Source organism: Pelophylax lessonae (genome assembly GCF_965119305.1).
Source record: "Pelophylax lessonae genome assembly, chromosome: 4".
Classification (NCBI taxonomy): domain Eukaryota; kingdom Metazoa; phylum Chordata; class Amphibia; order Anura; family Ranidae; genus Pelophylax; species Pelophylax lessonae.
In genome coordinates this window covers 64,228,122-64,249,194 of record NC_138771.1, presented here as the reverse complement: position 1 = coordinate 64,249,194, position 21,073 = coordinate 64,228,122, and the positions used below count along the sequence as shown (strand labels likewise).

General features: G+C 41.9%; 1 protein-coding gene across 2 annotated transcripts in view; it reads left to right on the top strand.

The window, feature by feature from the left end:
- The window catches only part of GABPB1 (GA binding protein transcription factor subunit beta 1), a 72,792-nt gene extending 52,272 nt beyond the window's left edge, over nt 1-20,520 (top strand). The window contains exons 7-10 of one of the 2 annotated variants that reach the window (XM_082256261.1): nt 9,687-9,875; nt 10,262-10,377; nt 18,805-18,861; nt 20,154-20,520. In XM_082256261.1, the coding sequence (XP_082112387.1) occupies nt 9,687-9,875; nt 10,262-10,377; nt 18,805-18,861; nt 20,154-20,306 (515 nt within the window). In that variant the 3' untranslated portion in view covers nt 20,307-20,520. The remainder of the gene's footprint in view (nt 1-9,686; nt 9,876-10,261; nt 10,378-18,804; nt 18,862-20,153) is intronic. The other variant, XM_082256262.1, reaches the window with a different exon arrangement.
- The last annotated feature ends 553 nt before the right edge of the window (nt 20,521-21,073 follow it).

Sequence of the window (21,073 nt, the reverse complement as noted above, 5' to 3'; positions counted from 1 at the left end):
CCTACACATTTGCACAGGCATAGCAGCCCATTGATTCCAATAGGCTGCTATGCCTGCGTTTTCGGCTGAAAAAAGGTGCATGCAGAATTTAAAAAAATTGCAGTGGCCGTGAAATCCATCCTACTTTTGCACCAATGATGGAGTTATCCTGTCGTTCACCTTACCTGGTGATTCAGAGATAAGGTGGTTCTTCGCCCCTGTCAGTCGTCCTCCCAAAAGTTGTCTCTGATTTTCATTTGAGTGAAGACATTGTGTTGCTTTCCCTGTGTTCCAGGTCTAAACATCCGAAGGAAATTGCCTTGAATGTGGCCCGGCAATTAGGGTGTACCTGGCAGCTACAGAGTCTTTTAGGAAGTCAGACTCCCTATTTGTGCTCACGGATGGGCCTCGGAAAGGGTTGTCAGCTTCCTCTGCGACTATTTCCAGATGGATCGCAGACAGTGATTCAGGCCTATTCGATTAGGGTTCAGGTTCCTCCTTTCCCTGTTAAGGCGCACGCTACTCGGGCACTCTGTTGTCTCCTGGGCCTTCCGTCATCAGGCGTCAGTGACACAGGTTTGCAAGGTGGCCATCTGGTCGTCGGCGCACACTTTCACAAAGTTTTATAAAGTGGATGTGTTGGGATCTGTGGATGCTTCTTTTGGCCACAAGGTTTCTCAGGCTGCTGTTCAGAGGATCTGATCCTCTTTGAGGGTGTATTGTTTGTTTTTTTGGTTTTTTTTCAGGTGGGCTCCAGTTTTGGTTGGCTGTTTAGCTTTGGGATTTTTTTTTTTTTGCTGTTCCCACCCCTCGTGTTTAACACTGCTTTGGGACATCCCAATGGTGATGAAGATCAGGCGTTGTGTCCGTCAATGAATGAAAGAGAAAATGGGATTTTTGACTTGCTGTAAAAATCCATTTCTCTGATGTTCATTGACGGACACAGCACCCACCCCTCTGTGGAGTTGTAATTTTTCTGACACTGCTTGTAACCTGAGTACCTATAGCAAAGAGAGGGAGTATACTTCCTGGAACTGCCCATAGGCGTAGCCAGATTCTTTTTTTGCCTTGTGTCCTCTTCCTCTGGGGGGGGGCAGTATAACCCATTGGTTATGAAGATCAGGAGCTGTGTCTGTCAATCAGCATCAGAGAAATGGATTTTGCGGTATGTAAAAAATCCAGTTTCTCTATCGCTCATTGACAGACGTAGTCTTCTTGATTCTCAAGAGCTGGGTTATGTTGTCTCCACAGGAGTAGGACTAGGCAGAAAGACAAAACGTTCTGGCTCCACCTTAGGGGCAGTCCCTGAGGGTATATCCTCCCTCTCTCTGCTACAGGGAATCAGTTTTTTTCTGTCTAGTCAGGAGTAAGGACCGAAGTTCCTTGCTGGGATCTTTTGGTCCTGGCAAGACTTTTTTCTTTAAGAAAAAGACATTTTTCAGGTAGTTTTTCTCCAGTGTTTTTCCTGTGAGATCTTCAAGCAAAAATGCCGGACTGGGCGACACTTGTGGTCACCCCAGCCGGCCTACGAGCGCGCGCAGACCATGGCATTGCGCTTGGTCGGCCGCGACACATTCAAGTAAGTATGCGGGGCCGGGCGACGGGCTGGATGTTGAGATCCAGTGGTCACCCCGGTTTCTGCCTACGAGCGCGTGCAGACCAGAGCTCCGCGCTGGGTCGGCCGCGACGGAGTCCCAGTGGAGGGACTGACCTTGCGAGTTAAAAGTCTCGCTTGGACGCCAGGAACCAGAGAGTCGAGGCGTCCGGAGTAGTCCACAAACCCCCACCCCGGTGGAGAGGGTATTGTGAAGAGAGGGTGCCTGTCGGTTCGGTATGGTGAGTAAACGTTCCCTTTTTTTCTTTCCTCGTTATGAGGCAGTATGAATTATGGGCCCCTCCATATATGGTCAGTATATATCTGATACTTACAAGTCCCCTTTGTAATACAGCATGTGTTTGTGGGAAGTGGACTTGGTTTGAGAGCTAACACTCTACCCAGCAGACTGTAACATTACAGCAGACATAGGAGGTATAATCCTACCTTATTTGTAGTGTATCTCCTGTAGATCCATATATCGCCTCTTAGCAGAGATGCAGGTGGATGTGCTGGGAAAACGATTTCGGCGGTCCGCCGCCATTTTGCCGTAGACCAAGTGCATGTATGTCCTCAGGTCACGCCGGCCGCCATGTTTTTGGAGTCTTATGTCTCTTCTATGGGGGCGGCCATGTTTCGTGAGCCCAGCTACCTCGTGGAGAGCTGGGAACGCCGGAAGGCGTACACAGGGGGCGGAGCCACGTCCTTCTACCCGGGAAAAAGCAACAGCTCCTTCCAGTCTGTAAAAGACAGACGCTGACTGCAGTTGGTTGGAAACTTCACTGCATCGGTTGGTGAGCCTTGGGGGTCCCTCTCTCTCTCTGTGGGATCGAGAAGCAGGTACTCTGAGGGGCGCTATTGCGCTAGGGGGAGACACACAAAAAAAAAAAAAAAAAGTTTTTTTGTTTTTGCTGGCAAAGGTGTCCTGAATTAACATGGACCCTGCCACTCATGTATCTCCTCCGGATCCCCTCGAGGGGTCTGCAGGATCCTCCAGCACCCCACTGATAATTGAATCATTGTCGGCTATTATGGAAACTTTTGTGTCCCGGGTGAAAGTGGCTTGTCAGGGACAGGGCGCAAGAAAGCGACCCCCGCCTAACCCCTTATTATCTGAAACCTCGGATTCAGACTCTGAGCCTATTTCTGCAGTTGCAGGTACTTCATCTGGGATTGGTGTCTCGGGTCCTGTCTCTTCAGACAGCGAGGAGGATGTTTCGGCATCCGCCATAGCCCGAGAGGAAGCGTTGGTAAACGCACTCATTGTATCTGTTCAAGAAACCTTAAGGTTACAGGGTATTCCGTCAGAAATAGCTGAAACTGAAATCCCTTTTGGGACTAAAAAACGCATCAAAGTGGCAAAGGTTTTTCCATTGCCCAAATGTTTTGGCAATCCAATCGAAGAAGAATGGCGTCTGCCAAAACGCACTTTTACTATTTCTAAACGCATTGACGGGCGTTATCCGTTTGAGGAAACCCTCATTAAGAAATGGACAGAACCACCTGTGGTGGATTCACCAATTGCTAGATTGAATAAAGCCACGGTTATTCCTCTAGAAGACGCTCCGTCTTTTAAAGATCCAGTGGATCGCAAGATAGAAGCTATGTCTCGCACCATGTTTTCCTTGATTGGATCAGCTTTCAGACCTATAATAGCTATTGGTCTGGTTTCGCAGGCTGTAACTGAATGGACCAAGTGGTTACGCCGGGACTTAGAAGAGGTCCCTCAGGCGGTATCAGATTTGTTGGAACAAATGATACAGGGGTTACAGTTTGTGTGTGATGCGGCGTTAGACGCCACTCCATTATTGGCGCGAGCATCAGTCTCAGCAGTGGTTCTCAGGCGTACACTGTGGCTAAAAGGTTGGTTAGCCGACCAAGGTTCCAAAAAAGCATTGGCTAGTATCCCCTTTTTAGGAGAGCGTCTATTTGGAGCCAACTTAGATGAGATCATTAAGGATCTCACGGGTGGAAAGAGCACCTTTTTACCGCAAAATTTTTAAGGTAAAGGAACTCGTCAAAGACGAGGGCCTTCTTTTTCTGCTCACAAGAGGTTTTTTCGTCCCGCGGGTGAAAAAACGAAGTCCTCCAAAGCTCCTGCAGGAGGCGTCAGGGGTCGTTGGTCGGGCAAGCAAAAGCCCGCCCCCTCCAGACCTGAAGATAAACCGTCCAAAGCCTGAAGGTGCGCCCCCACCCATAACTGGGGTGGGGGGACGTCTTCGCCGGTTCCCGGATCCATGGCTTTCCAGAATCCCGGACAAATGGGTTTGCGAAGTCATAAGGTCAGGGTACAAGATCGAGTTTCGATCTCTCCCACCGGCGCGATTCTTCCCTTCCAATATCCGACTATCCCCGGATCGTTTAGAAGATCTGCGGAGAGCAGTCACAGATTTACTACAACAAGGAGTGGTAGTCCACGTTCCTTGGACAGAACGGTTTCAAGGGTTTTATTCAAACCTATTTACAATACCCAGGAAAGAGGGCAAAGTTCGTCCAATTCTGGACTTAAGAGCACTCAATTCTTTTGTCAACATAAGAAGATTCAGAATGGAGTCCATTCGCACAGTAGCAGCCTTCCTGCATCCAGGGGATGTCCTAGCGTCCATAGACATCAAGGACGCATATCTTCACATTCCCATTTTCGCAGGACATCAGCGGTTTCTACGCTTTTCCGTAGAAGAGAACCACTATCAGTTTGTGGCGTTACCTTTCGGTCTCGCCACGGCTCCGCGGGTCTTCACGAAGGTGTTGGCCCCAATGTTGGCACTTCTGCGCCAAAGAGGCATATCGATCCTTGGTTACCTAGACGATCTTCTGCTTCATGCAGAGTCTCCTCAGACCTTGCTACAAAACATAGAAATTACTATGATTTCTTTACAGGAATTCGGGTGGCTGGTGAACCAGCAAAAGTCATTTCTGGTTCCCACCCAGAGGCTCGAATATCTGGGTCTAATTCTAGACACAGTCAGGACAAGAGTTTTTCTTCCGGTAGGGAAACTCCGAAAGATTCAATCAGCAGTCCAGTTGTTACTATCCAACAGCTGGTCTTCTCTTCGAACTTGCATGAGGGTTCTGGGGTTGATGGTGGCTTCCTTCGAAGCAGTCCCATTTGCCCAGTCCCATACCCGAATTCTTCAGCAAGAGATTCTTCTCAGATGGAATCGGAATCCGGAATCCCTGGACAATCAGATCCGATTGAGCAAACAGACCAGAGAGTCTCTGGTCTGGTGGCTTCGGTCTCCGATGCTCAGCCAGGGAAGGTCATTTCTGCCAATATATTGGACGACAGTGACCACGGATGCCAGTCTATCCGGATGGGGAGGAATTCTCGGTCAGTTATCTGTCCAGGGACTTTGGTCCCCGGAAGAATCCAGGTTATCGATAAATGTATTGGAACTGAGAGCGATCAGACTTTGTCTGATTCACTGGACCGAGCAGCTCCAGGGCAGCCCGGTTCGGATCCAGTCGGACAATGCCACGGCCGTGGCTTATGTCAATCACCAGGGGGCACCAAGAGTGTCCGAGCGGCCAAAGAAGTGGCTTGCATTCTTCGCTGGGCGGAACGATTTGTTCCAGCAATCTCTGCGGTGTTCATTCCGGGGGTGGAGAATTGGCAGGCAGATTATCTCAGCCGTCAGACTCTGGATCAGAGGGAATGGTCCCTCCATCCAGACGTTTTCCACCAGTTGTGCCTACGGTGGGGCACCCCGGATGTGGATCTGTTGGCATCACGATTCAACAGGAAAGTTCAGAGATTCGTGGCTCGCTCCCGCTATCCTCTAGCAGAAACCGCAGACGCACTGATCGCCCCGTGGGGGCAATACCAGCTAATGTATGCCTTCCCTCCTCTCGCGTTACTGCCAAGACTTCTTCGCAGGATAGAGGAGGAAGGAATTCCAGTAATTCTGGTAGCTCCGGACTGGCCTCGTCGAGCTTGGTACGCCGACGTGGTCAGACTGGTGGCGGACGTCCCGTGGAGACTTCCTCTCAGGGAGGACCTACTGTCTCAGGGGCCGATCTTCCATCCTGCTTTACGATCGCTGGCTTTAACGGCCTGGCTATTGAGACCCAGGTGCTGAAGGACAAGGGATTGTCAGCTTCAGTTATTCCTACTCTAGTTGAAGCAAGGAAAGCGACTTCCAGAAAGATTTATCATCGCACATGGAAGTCCTACATTGCATGGTGTGAACCTTTGGGGTTCCGTCCTCGGTCTTATTCGATTAGTCGAATATTAGCTTTTCTGCAACAAGGGGTTGAGCAGAAACTGGCCTTGAGTACTATCAAGGGTCAGGTCTCAGCATTAGCTATCTTCTTTCAGAAGCCTTTGGCTACTCATTCCTTGGTGCGGAATTTCATCCAGGGGGTGCGACATCTGGCTCCGCCAGTGCACGCGCCGTTACCCCCCTGGGATCTTAATTTAGTGTTGTCGGTTCTTCAGAAACCTCCCTTTGAAGATATTAGGGAGATTCCTCTACCTACGTTGTCCCAGAAGGTGGCCTTCTTGGTGGCTATTACTTCTGCACGCAGGGTGTCAGAACTGGCCGCATTATCTTGTCGTTCACCATATCTGGTGGTTCATAGAGATAAGGTGGTTCTTCGTCCGAATCCATCCTTCCTACCAAAAGTGGTTTCAGAATTTCATCTGAATGAAGAAATTGTGTTACCTTCCCTGTGTCCTAAGCCCAGTCATCCTCGGGAGTTTGCTTTACACTCCTTGGATGTGGTCCGGGCGATCAGGGTATACTTGAAAACGACAGACTCGTTTTGCAAGACGGATTCACTTTTTGTGATCCCGGATGGACCCAAAAAGGGGTTGCCTGCATCTGCCGCGACCATTTCCAGATGGATCAGACAGACGGTAGTACAGGCTTATTCTATTAAGGGTCGGGAGCCCCCGTTCCCTGTTAAGGCGCACTCCACTCGGGCGCTTAGTGCGTCATGGGCCTTTCGCCATCAGGCGTCAGTGGTCCAGGTGTGCAAGGCGGCTACCTGGTCGTCGGTGCATACCTTTTACAAAACATTATAAAGTTGATGTAATGGCATCGTCTGATGCCTCGTTTGGCCGCAAGGTTTTGCAGGCCGCAATTTGAGGAGACCAGTGGTCTACCTCGAGGGTTTTTTTCCGTTGGAAATTTTTTTCTTTAGTCTCATTCTTTGTTTATAATGAGCCTTTAAAACTTCTAGTTTGGCACCGGTTGGGCCTTCTAGATTGGATTTGATTTTGTCAATCCCACCCCTCATTTGTGGCACTGCTTCTGGATGTCCCAGCTCTTGAGAATCAAGAAGACTACGTCTGTCAATGAGCGATAGAGAAAAATGGATTTTTGTAAGATCTTACCGTAAAATCCTTTTCTCTTAAGCTCATTGACAGACGTAGTACCCGCCCCTCTATCATTGAGTTGGGTTGGGTTAAATTCTCTGTTACTGCTTTAGAACAGAACTGATTCCCTGTAGCAGAGAGAGGGAGGATATACCCTCAGGGACTGCCCCTAAGGTGGAGCCAGAACGTTTTGTCTTTCTGCCTAGTCCTACTCCTGCGGAGACAACATAACCCAGCTCTTGAGAATCAAGAAGACTACGTCTGTCAATGAGCTTAAGAGAAAAGGATTTTACGGTAAGATCTTACAAAAATCCATTTTTTCCCATTGCTTGTCTTTTTAGTCCTGGTTCACACTGATGCGATGCGGGAAACCCTGCGATTCAGTACCGGTTCCCGCATCGCATGGTGGTTCACACTGAGATCTGTGAATCGTTAGGGGCATCATTGTATAGTTAATGACGCCCCATATTTGATCGCAGTGCGAACTGTAAAATGTTGCAGCAATCGGATCACATAGGTGTGAACATCCATGCGATCCCATTCCAGTGTGAACCAAAAAAAAGTGTCCTGCACTATTTTGGTGCAAATGTGATGTGATTTCAGCTATTCAGTTTGTATGGCTAAAATTGCATCGCACAGACGTTGCATGTGATCAGTACAGCAATGCAGTGTGGATCACGTGCGATGTCTGACACTTAAGTTGATTAAAAACCAAAAGTACATAAATTAAATATTGCAACCTGCTATGTTCTTCAATGTGGTGGCTGACTTGCTTTTGCTTTTTTTTTTTTTTGATTATTTTCAGCTAATGCTCCTGCCAGTAACATACTTCCTGTTCTACTGTGACAACACTTCACTGTACTCTATAGAGTAGCGTTTCATCCTAGGACAGGAATTGTGTTAGTAGAAAAACTAATTTACAGCCAACCTTATGACCATGTTTGAAATAAGACTGCAGAGTGCACAGAATATACTGGATTTCTGACATTTATCTTTTTTTTTGCACTTATGAAACCGATACAACACATTTTCAATAGTTTACTAGGTGGCTAGAAAGGAGCAGTTAAGAAGTTCATTGTTTGGGTTTACATAAACCTATACCTTGCTTATTAGATCATATCACATCATTAGCCTTTTAAAAAGGGAAAAAATAGCATTCGTTGTAGATCTTTTTTGTTTCAAGTGCTATAAATCTCATAAAATGGATTTCATCTGAATGTGAGTTACTGCTTTTTACAGTTTCCACTCCACCCTATATTTAAGGATGCGATAATGAGTGAAATATGGAGCCTGCTTATGCTGGATTTTTTTGTATTAAAAATGTTAGTTTTCTGGTTCTTGTATTGATTTGTTTGGCTTTTGTACTTTCAGTTGGTGACCAATAACAAGTCATTGAAAATATTAAAGCCAAAAACAACCAGATTATTGGCGTTTGATCATGACAGTCTTGAAAATTGATCTAGATTTGCCTTGGGTAAAAAGGACAAGTCTTGAAGGACTTTATTATTGAAAATAATTAAAATGCAAATGGTTTTCATTGTGTGTGTGTGTGTGTGTGTGTGTGTGTGTGTGTGTCTTTAACCTTTTTCTTGAAAGATTCCACTCTAAAAAGAACACCCCTACATGTGCTGTATAAACAAAGGAACCACATCTATGCGTTGCTGTACACGGAGTTGCCCAAAAAGCTTTGCAGGTCCTTTTTTACTTGTGCACAGCGGCTTGTAACTGTGCTCTCCAATATAACATTGGGGACATGGTGTGCTCCAAATGGCGCCTCGTCCAATTAGAGAATTGAAATTAAAAGAAAAAAACATAACTCCAAAACAAGTCTCCACACAACCTCAATAAAATGACAAAAGTTTATTCACATCATTGCAAGTTGAAAAAAAAAGTATAATAAAATCAAGATATAGACACCAATAATGCCTAAATAGGAGCGCCAGCTCTGCTTGGCCTAAACACTAAAAAAAAAAAAAAACGCCTAATTGCAGGACAATGATCCTAGGTCTTAATGCGTTTCGCTATTACGTTGTTCATCCAGGAGACCCTGATATTATAGGGGATAACTTTAGTTTGTACATTTGTATATGCACATAATCAGACAATATACATATAGTCAAATGTTGAAATACAGAGGTTGCATACTCCCAAACATGACCATAGTATTTTGTGTGAGACACTAAAACCAAGTAGGAATCATTTCAAATCACCCAAGATCAGGATAGACACAGTGGGCTTTGGGTAGCAATATCAAGCCTCTCTGAAGCAGCCAAACCCTAATAGATTGTAAATAGCCCCTAAAATCCTATGTATAAAATATGGGGCTGGTATGAAGAACAAACAAAATTAGTTGAAAATGCAAAAAAATTGGGGGAATATCAATAAGAGGGCAGTCACTGAATGGACTCAGGAGGGGAGGTAGTAATGTGCATAACTTCCAGTTTTATAGTAATTAGGAAACCCCTGTGCTCCAAAATATGGGTGTGTGTGTTGATGCATGCAAAAGAAGAAAGAAAGCCCAACAAAAAAGTGACATTCCTATGTGCTGTTCACGATCATCCTCATTGGACGCTGACCTCTTTAGCCTGTCTTTTTCTGGGTTCTGATCTTTGACCATTTTGATTGGCTGGGCCACACTTTTTTTTCGAGTTTTTCAACTTCTAAAAATGGTGCAAATGGACCCTAAGAGAAGAAAGTTGTGAAAAGGGGGGGGGGGGGGGAGAAAAAAGGAATCATTTAAATTGTTGGCACTTACTAGAGTGGGCCTTCTAAACTACGTGTTTTTCCTTATAGTGGTGGCTACAGAAGAAGTGGTAACTGCAGAGTCTGTGGATGGTGCTATTCAGCAGGTTGTTAGCTCTGGTGGACAGCAAGTCATCACGATAGTGACGGATGGCATTCACCTCAGTAATCTTCAGTCTGGCATTTCTTCCAGTGGCCTAACACAGCCAATTATTGTCACAATGCCAGATGGTCAACAGGGTAAGTTATCTCTATAGCGTGCTTTTGCTATATTATTTATGAAAGCTATGTTAACTGTATCATCCTATAGCATCTCAAAGAGCAAATAAGTATTGAATTACACCACATCACATTCCCATCACATCATTTTGTAAGTTAACCTAAATGTAGTGAGTGCAGGTTCTAACCCCACAAATTATTGGTTAGCCATTTACTATCCCCCCCCCCCTTACAGAACTTATTAGATATTTGTAACTATCCATACATTAGATTTTAGTTGTTTGGATGTATGATCTGAATATGGAATACATTTTCAATGGTAAGAGTACATTTTTTAAAACTGGAGGTGAGTGTACAAATCTTTTTTTCTTTTCTAATACCTTTTTTTAATTTTCTTCTTCTTGTAGTGTTGACTGTACCAGCAACTGACATTGCAGAAGAAACTGTGATTAGTGAAGAGCCGCCTCCTAAAAGACAGTGCATTGAAATCATTGAAAATCGTGTGGACTCTGGAGAGATAGAGGTATTATTAGCAGTCTGATACATATACAAAGCACCATATGAAATGTTAATTTATGAACTTGTATTTGGGTCTATGAAAATATAATACAGAGGTCCTGATGTAGAGAAGTACGCTCTATATTAGTTTGATAACGTACATTCTTCAATTTGATTTTTTTTTTTTTCTACTGATAATTTTTCACCTTTTTACTTCAAAATAATGTGGAGCAGTTTGACATGGCATTGGATATCCTTGCAAGATTGGCATAGCACAATGAAAATATACAGTTATCCCATTGTCATTGTTCCCCACAGATGCAGAGGAATGGTTTCTCTGCCCAAATTAAACTTGTCTGGCATACACTAAATACGGCAATTGTATTATGAGAGCTCTGGAGAATTAGATTTTTTTTTTTTTTTTTTTTCCAAAATTAAAAATAACAAATATGCAGTTTTCTGCGTAGATATTGTACATCAAACAAACTAGTTTGGCCATTTTAATGGATTTTGTGGGCTTTCATGTAAGTGAATGCTCATGTTTTAGTGCATTATATGTTATTGATACCCATTTTTATGGTTTTAATGCTTGATAATTTGTTCCTCTCTGTTGTGCAGTCTGTGGAAGGAAGATACGTTATGAATATACAGTATCTCTGATTTGCATCATCTCTGATTTTACCATATACATGATGTGAAAGTGCCTTCAGCTGTCAAAGGTGTGCGGTTCTTACAAATTAACAGCACTTATGGGTGTCACTTTCCAGTACTTCCACCATCTTTTATTGGATTGTTCTGTTACACCTGTCTTACAGTCTTCCCATTTTCTTGCTTTAGTGGCTGCTATTTTATTGCAGTATAAAAAAACCTATAACACTTGCTTCCTGGTGTTTCCCTTTAAAGGACTCTGTATGCCACTCTGGTAGTAAATGGTGCAATTCTGTCAAATTTTTTGTATGTAGTTCATTTAGCAAGGTCATCTAATTGTTTTTTTATTCTTAATCAAGTGTACTGTACTCCTAAAATGTTTCCATAACTCTTGTCAAGTTTTAAGAGGCCTGTGTAGATCACAATTGTATGTTTTTTGTAAATAGTATTACAATAAAATTGCCCAAATAAATCAAGCATTTTATGATCAATAAAATAGAGGGTCCTTGCATATATTGGACCCTTTTGATAAGAATTTAATGAAAAATCATGACAAACCTCCCCCCCCCCCATACCTAAAATGTATAGGTTGGAATCTTCATGTGTACCATCACAATATCCCAGTTAGGGTGGGAATAACCCTCAGTACAGAACCTAGTTATAAAGGTAGAAAAATATTGCTGCCATTGCCAAGATTACATGATAATATAAGTGATTGTAAAGGCTCAAGTTTTTTTTTTTTTACCCCCCCCTTCCTAATACTTACCTGAGCCCCACCCCAATCCAGCGATGTGCACAAGAGCAGCAGCTCCCTGGGGACTCTCCCTCATTGGCTGAGGCGGAAGCTGTTGGCTCCTGCTACTGTCAATCACAGCCAGTGAGCCAATAAGGTGGGGCCGAGCCGCGCTCTGACTGAACGGACAGATAATAGAGTAGCTGTTTGGGAGCGAGCCTGCTCAGGTGCCACCATAGCAGACTGCTTGCTGTGGGGTGGGAGGGGCCAAGGGCACCAGCAGGGGACCCGAGAAGAGGAGGATTAGGGCTGCTTTGGGCAAATCCACTGCACAGAGCAGGTAAGTTTAACATGTTTTGTTAGAAAAAAAAAAAATTCAGCCTTTACTTTAATATCACTTTAGATTGGCATCATTACTCAACAGGAATTTGAGGGATAAGGGAATACTCACATAGGGTGAATATTTGTTTTAACTGAGGTAAAACCCCCAACTGCAGTCATGTTTACACTAACTGCTAACATGATTAGTGCCCACACATAAGTGAACAGCTGCCGCACAGTAAACTGCAGTGCTTTACCTGTGTGTCAGCTGTCTGTTTCGGCTACAGTGGTGTGATGGGTTTTCAGGCATTGCATATCCCCCCCTTTTTCTTTTTTTTTTGCTGTGCATAAAAGAAGCCTCATTCATACAGCAGAGTGGTGCACTGCACTGCTGTACAGTGACATTCGATCCTGTCCAGTGCACTGATAAAATGCGCTTTATCGCAGACCACTGCACTGCAGCTCTGAGCCTCATTGCAGTGTGAATAGGACAGAGAAGACAATTGTTTTCTGTGTGTCCTAGCGGTGGCTGGCCTACTTCCTGTGCGGAAAATCGCTGGTTATCGCCGTATGTATGAAATGGCCCTTAAACATGCCACTATAAAGCATGCATTTGTAAAGAAATCAAATTACTGTAGTGTAGTTATATCTCCCTCTCCTAAATTTCATCATCCTTTGTCAGAAGCTGCTGATTACCTTGAGATGATGAAGAGCTTTGGGCAGAGGTGGTAAAACTAGTATTTTGATTTTGTTGTTCAAAGAGTGATGTGGATGTGAGTTCTGTTCCATTGGAGAAGCATTTATACTGGATGATTTTGCCTTCAAAACTTGAGATTCTGCACTGAGGGTGCAAATATTTCAGCCTTTATTGAGTGAAAGTGATGGTATACTTAAAGATTTAGATCTAAAAACATTTGGAAATATGTTTTCTATTTTTCTATGATGTGAATAGACTTCTTTTTTTACATTTATTAATCACACAATAAGTCAGTGTTTACAGAATGCTGTAAATAAAGTTTCATAGATGTTCTATTTTTTTTTTTTCTTAAGACACGAGATCTGATTACAAATAAACATTTTTTACAGAAGAAATTGTCAGGTATTCCTTACTTAAAGTTTCTACATTACACTACCTTTTTTTTTTTTTTTTTCTTTTGTTTTTTTTTTTTTTTTTGTTTTATGTAATTCTAAATTAATTCTTAAGAGGCATTCATTAGTGTTAATATATTGGCAAAAACATGTTTGAGGACCAATCTGGATTTAATTTTCTTTTCCATAATTTCTTTTTTGTTGATGAAAATTGACAAACTAAGGTGTTTAATTAACCCCCCTGCCGGTATTCCCGAGTGTGGCTCGGGGTTAACTTTCAGTACCAAAAGCGGTAACCCCGAGCGACACTCAGGATCACCCCAGAATGTTACTCACCTCCCCTGCGATTCCCCCCGCCGTCCTCCCACTCTCTCCCCGCTCTGTGCTTGGCCAATTGCCGGCACTTGCCTTCCGATTCCCTTCCCTGCGAGCGTTGTGACGCAGGGGGTGGAACCAGCGGCAAATTTAAAAATGTAAATACACCAAATGACATGATACAAAGCTGTGATCCTAACGGATTACACTGTATCATGCCATTTCACCACAGGATTGCACCTGGTGACTTTTCCAGTGCCCTGCCTGTGCTTTTCCAGTGCTTTGCGCCTGGAAAATTTTTGAATGACCATGGCGTCCAAAAAGCTTTTTTTTTTTTTGCGCAAAAGTGCTTTTAGACTAACTGGAAAACAGCGACAGCGAAACAGTTTCTTGAAGAACTGAGCGATAGCGATTTGTGGGAAAATTCGTCATCGGGTACGGAAAGTGATGACAGCGACTATTCTGATGTCTCTTTCTGGCACATAGCTTGTGGAATTTGGGAAGTATATCAAATGATTCTTCAGAATTTCCAACAGAGCTATGTGCCAGAAAGAGACATCAGAATCGTCGCTGTCGTCCCTTTCCATACCTGATGACAAATTTTCCCACGAATCGATTTCGCTCAGTTCTTCAAGTAACTCAGTTTCGCTGTCGCTGTATTCCAGTTTGTCTAAAAGCGCTTTTGCGCAAAAAGAATGCTATTTGGACGCCATGGTCGTTCTCTATTTTCCAGGCACAAAGCACTGGAAAAGCACAGGCAGGGCACTGGAAAAGTCACCAGGTGAAATCCTGTGGTGAAATGGCATGATACAGTGTAATCCATTAGGATCACAACTTTGTATCATGTCATTTGGTGTATTTACATTTTTTTAAATTGCCGCCGGTTCCACCCCCTGCGTTGCAACGCTCGTATGGAAGGGAACCGGAAGACAGGTGCCAGCTTTGGCCGAGCACACAGCGGGAGGACGGCAGGGGATCGCAGGGGAAGGTGAGTTTTAAAATGTAAAACAGATTTCAATGCAAAACAATGTGCTGCATTTAGCACAGAAATCTGGACATAATCAGACCGCCAGGGAGGTTAAAAAGGTTATTTGACGCAGATTGCCTTGCTGATGCAAATTAGAATGCAGTAGCACACAACATATCTCCTCAGCAGTTCTCTCTCCACTGGTGTTGGTTTCATAATGCAACTTGATGTCCATTGATTTTGAAAGTATTTTTTATTTTGGTTTCATCTCTGTAGACAATGTCACAGCTTAGTTGAGGATTGTAAATGAGACTTGTTTTCCAGTGCCATTAGATGGATTAAAGCTGTATTAAACCCCAAAACAGAATTTTATACTTTGCAGTTTACCAATCGTTGGATGTGGTGGCTGCATTGGCTTTGTTTTTAGGCTTATTTGCCTTTTTTACTTGGTCATCTGACCAGTTACACAGTTCCGTATCCACTCTGGATGGTGGAGCAATAGAGTCACTCTTGTACAGCAGCATCACCAACCTAGGGAGAGGTTAGTGTTCAGATACACTAGAACATTTATATGGGCTTGACTAACTATGTAAAGTTAGGAGGAAATTTACCCTGACGTAGGCTGCTTTTGTTAACCTGCATTGAAAATGCAAGTTGCCTGGCTGACCCTAGCTTGACTTCTTCTTCGAGCCATTTGATCTGCTTAAATGTTCTGTGTCATTGACACATTATTAATGCCCTTGCACTGGGATCACAGGCAGGCAACCTAGAAGTCAGCAAAGCCTCTGCTTTTCTCCTCGTACAGGCTTTCCTCTTATTCATGTGCTAAACATAACCAACCCTTTTGTCAAGAGTTTTTGTTCTGTTTGTGTCATAACTTCTAGAGTGTGCCGAAGAAATGTTAAATATTGTATGACCTCTTGAAAATACCCGGACGTTTAGCCCCTGTTCACACTGGGGCGACCTGTCAGGCGACCTGGTCGCCTGACAGGTCGCCGTAGGTCGCCTTCCATAGAGAAGCTGCGGACCCGTTCTAATAGGAGCGACACAAGTCGCTCCGACTTAGAAAAAGGGTCCGGAGCTTCTTTGGGGCGACCCGGAGCTGCCGGCACGGACTTCATAACATTGAAGTCTATGCAGGTCGAGCAGCGCGCCGCGACCTGTGTGGTCGCCTGGGGAAGTCGGATCGCCCCAGTGTGAACGGGGCCTTACATTATCTGCAATGTTTTTATTTATTTTTTTCACGAAATCCCTAATGAACCCCTTGTTTGTTAAAAAAAAAAAAAAATTGCAACTTGAATGAAAACACTGGGTCTTCTGATACAAACACCTAATACATAATATCTTCTAATACATTATTCATAGCAGCATCACTGTACAGCTTCTTTTTGGGAAACTGAAAGCTGCTGTAGCAAAGCTGGACCCTTCAACGCAAGTAAAGTGTGGATTACACAATTTATGTACTGAAGTTCTTCTGACATGAAGCCCTACCCTATTTAAACTAGGCTACATACCACTCTACTTTGTTGTGACCGGTCTATCATAACACACCTCTATCGCAACAATGTGGAGAAAATGTATTGGACTTCTGTCAACAGAATGAAGGGACAATTGGTTCATAAGCCAGTGCTCGGTTTTATAAAAAAAAAGTTTTCCCCTAAAAGGAGTTCACTCTAAAAACTCTTCAATGTTTTGCAGATGTTTGATATTTACTGCAGTTTTCTGTTGTTGTAGTGGAATATGTTAAAAAAAAAAAAAAAATGTATGACCACACTGGAGTAAGCATTTGAACTAAATGTGTGTATGACCGACCTTCCTTCCTGTCTAATGCAGTGTTGTCTGCCTGACAGGAAGTTGGGGTAAATCTCTCTCTAATGGTGCCTGGTATAGAAGTAAAAACTTGAAAGGTTCTAACCCTTCCGCACTCTATCCAAAGCAAGAAAAGTATTTTTTTGGCTTGAAATAAGATTTAAAGAGGAACTTCACTCTAGAAGCTGTGGAAAAAAAATAGGTAAAAGGCAAAAGACTAGTAACCAGTATTTGCCCATAGTCTTCCTGAAGCCGGTCTTTTTCCTCATGGCATACCAGGTATTATTCTACAGTATGCCTCTGTGTAGCTGTCAGGGGCAGTAACCTCTTGGATTTTAAAGGGATATAGGGCTTTGGGGCTGTAGACACAAAAAAAAAAAAAAAATCAGGAAGGGTCATTTTTAAGGGTATTGTTCAGGTGCAATAACCTTTCAAAAAGTTCCCTAGAACATATTTACCTGTAATAAATGCTCACTTTGAGTTCAAGTCTGCTTTTAAAAGCCTTGATCGACTAGTGTGTTAACTCTGCTATACAGGGATTTTACATATTTATTTTTTGTCTCTTCATTTGTCCAACAAATGTTCTGTGCAGTGCTTAGCAAGCTAAGATACAGCTGTTCTCATAACTGAAAAATGAATGGTTGCACTTTCCCTTAAACTATAGACGTAACAAAGCGCTGTGTTCCTATGTGTAAGGAATCCAAGGATATAGGCGTAGAATATAGCTGAACCCTATATATATATATATATATATATATATATATATATATATATAATATAATATAATATAATATAGTGTGTGTGTGTGTATGTATATATATATATATATATATATATATATATATATATATATATATATATATATATATATATATATATATAATCTCTCTATCTATCTATCTATCTCAATAGTTGTATTAGTCCAGCTTGGATCAATGTAAGTAAATATATATCCTACCTAAGGCTACATTCACACCTGAGCGTAGCGTTTTTCGCGCGTTTTTTACCGCGATTTTTGCGGCGTTTTTTACCGCGATTTTTGCCGCGATTTTTGTGCAGGCGTTTTTAGATTGAATAGAGATCAATGGAAAACGCCTGTAATCTGCCCAAAAAGAAGCTCATGTACTTTTTTGAGCGTTGGGCGTTTTGTATACAGCTTCAAAACGCTCAGATGTGAACAGGGGCCATTGAAATGAATAGGATTTGTCTTGTTGGGCGTTTTGAGAGCTGATCCTAGAGCAGAAAAACGCCCCAAAAACGCCCCAAAACGCCTACATGTGAACGGAGCCTTAGGGACCACTGTGGAAACTGTTATAATACGCATTGTATTTTCTTCTGGGTCCTGTACTGAGCGGTTACACACTGACCATAGGGGGGTCGCTCACTGGTCACCTGCCATTCACAGAAAGCCTTGTATTTTTTGATGAATACAAGGTGTTATAATGTACTAAATGCAAGGTGGTCCTATTTTCCACTTAAAACACCTTGCAATTACAGAAACATTTGAAACCATAAATGTGGTTCAGGTATTTTTTTTAAGGTTTCTTCTGTTGGTTGGTTTAGGACAGAGATGGCGAACCTTGGTACCCCAGATGTTTTGGAACTACATTTTCCAGGATGATCAACTACACTGCAGAGTGCATGAGCATCATGGGAAATATAGTTCCAAAACATCGGTTGCCAAGGTTCGCCATCACTGGTTTCGTAGGTGATGTGTTATAACGCCTAATAGCCAAAGCTTTAAAATAGAGTGGCACTGGTTGGGTAAAATTCTGAACATAGTCATTAACGTTAAATGTCCCTAAAGTAGCAGCAGTGCTGATGTGCAGGGACTTTGTTGCCTTTAACCAGTTTTAGTCTCAAAATCCATTTTATCTGGAGCCCCATTGAAACCTTTGCTGTATGCGAGTGCTACCCTAAATTTAGATTTAAGCTCCAGACCCTTCTATCGCTAATTCTTGCCACCTATGATTGCCTGTCAGTGGGCAGAAGAGACTGTAGTATTTAAAATTTCTAGAACTCTAGGCTGTGGTGCGTAATCTCTATTATGGCAGTTGTGATCACATAAACTTCTCTGGACACAAGGGAGCTCCATAGGGTGATAGATTTAGGTTCAGTTAGGTGCTAAAACATGGATAACAGAAATATTTAAGGCCAGGTCAAGTTTTATTTTATACATTATGCGAAAAACACAAAATCTAAAACTGGTTGTTAAACTTTAATGCAGTTCAGGGACCTAGGGGTTTTTTTTTTTTTTTTTTGGGTGCATATTTGCAAGGTGACCTTTGCAAAGTCTTTAAATCTTTTGGATTATTTAGCACATTACAGATTAGTGTTGGCAAATGCCTCAAATAACATGTCCTAATCTTTAATGCAGACTTTAGCCTCAGATGACATTTGCCTTGTATGCTAGTTCTTGTGTTTGTTCTATCAATAATACATTTGTAATAAAATGAAGGCATTTTCCTACAACTTTCATGCTGGCGACCTGTTTTTTCTTCTAATAGGCCTTTTTTTTTAAAAAAAAAAACACTACCTTGTTTCTTTTTAACTTCTCTTTGATCTGATAGATTCCAGAAACTTCTGGTTCAGAAATCTATATTGTGAATACTCAAGAGTTCTCTCAGGTATTACTATATATTCTTAAAACTTTACTGTAGGTTTCTGAGAGACTCTCTAAATAATGGTTTTATTCCATTTTGTGGGAGCCATGTGTGGATTTTGTTTTTTTCATTTTTTCATTTTCCTATTGTTGAAAACATGTTTTGCTACTGCCTGGCATTTTTTTCATGCATGACAATTGTGTGGTATTTTTTATTTATTTAATTTTTAATTTTAATCCGCCTGTTAACAGATACCCCATGTTTTTAGTTACTGTATTTCTATTCTGGGTGGATGTATCTGCTGCTACACATTTTGGGCTGCAAACTTTAGTAATTCCTAAATTGGTAAACCATGAGAGTGCTACTTAAATACATAAATATGTCTACTTTATTTTCTTACAAGTGGCTATATTTAGAAAAGATCTCACTGACGTAGGTGATCAGAGGCATCTCATTACCCTTCTTAGAGGTTTGTTTGTGTGGTAAGATGACTGAACACACAAACCAGTACCGGTCATTAGCTGATGTCTTTTGACTGCATTTACTATGCTGAACAATATTTTATAGTGCATTTTAGCCAAATATCATTTTGGGGCAAACTATATCTATCTGTTCAACAATGGCATTCAAACCACATCTTTAATGGTCTGCAGCCTGGTAATAGCTTCCAATTTTTGTCTGTATGCTAGCCTAGGGTTGCCTGGTGTGCTGCATTTAATGCGTAGTTTTGTGCCAAGTACAAGAGCTATAGATCAATATCTCCACATCCTTTTTAAATAGTTTTCACTTGGCAGCTGTGTTCAGATACTTTTGATTGGCTGATCTATTAGTATTGTAGCAGTGCTTTATGTACACTGTGACATGAGGGACATGCAGATACTTCCAATAAGCACTCTGATTGCATTTCCTATAATTTTACATATTCTTTTCCTGTTTGCATATTTTTTTTTTTTTCTATTTGCCAGAGAACCCTCGTGCTGTGTATTTGGCGCATATTATTCTTTTTTGGAAAGTGGATCTGTTGTCTGTGTCCAAAACATTAGCCTAAGACATTTCGCACGCATACATTATTTGCAACTGCTTTATTTTCTTGCAGTTGCTGGCATTGGAAATATATTGTAAAGGGCATTTATTTGTGGGGAATTCTAGTAGATTATAAAGGTTCATTTTTGATAGTCCATTTAAAAAAAAAAAATCCTATTAAGGCTCTGTGTGCTGTTGACAGGTCCACTTTACCAATGCTGTAGCAGTTTGGAAATTATAGGCTAAGCCTTTGATGTATTGCTGTAAAATCATACTCTTTCATTTCTTTGCAGGAAAGAGAATCTCTTCAGAAGCAACTTGATGATGCCAACAGAGAAGCCCAGAAATATCGCCAGCAGCTTCTTAGAAAAGAACAGGAGGCAGAGGCATACAGACAAAAATTGGAAGCCATGACCAGGCTGCAGACTAATAAAGAAGTGGCTTAAATGCCATTGCTGAGCAGACTTTTTTTATATATATATTTTTTTCCCCCCAAAATTATAATCCAGACCTGTGTACTGTAACATGCCACAAGTCGACATCCAAATAAGTGATCTGCAAGAGAACTGATCTTCAACAAGGACCTGTATAATACAAGGGCAGGTCTTAAAAGGTCAATCCTTGTGAAAAGTATTTAAATGAAATACTGTATATAGTTTTCTTTTTTTTTTTTTTTTTTTTCTTTCCCCTAACGCAAAGAAGTTGATGCTGTTTCTTTTCTTTTTTTTTTTCATCTGAAAGGATGCAGAGATTCCTTTTTGTGAGCAAATAAGGCAAGATGTAAGGTTTAAGAGAAGGGTTCATGGAGTGCTCTCCATCATACATTGCCTACAAATACTCAGATCTGCATTGCTTTCTACAAACAGATCGAAGGCCTTTAAGGTTACCATTTCCTTGTGGAAATGTTTGTACAGATTTTGTTTTTTGCCTTTTTTATTTGGAACTTTTTTTTTTTTTTTTTTTCTACTAAGCAAAATGTTTTATATGTTAAACTTTGAAAACTGCAGGTAGACTTACATGTATATGAAGCTAAAATATTTTTTAAAAGAGACTTTTGTACATATACTGCATGTGGCTTTTCTGCTTACTTTCTTTTTTTTTTTTTTTCTTTTTGTATTCCCTCCTTTTGCACATATCAAGTTTTGGTTTCTTTCAGAATGGATGATTCTCTCTACATCGATAGCCTATATTTGGAAAATTTTACAGCAGCCTA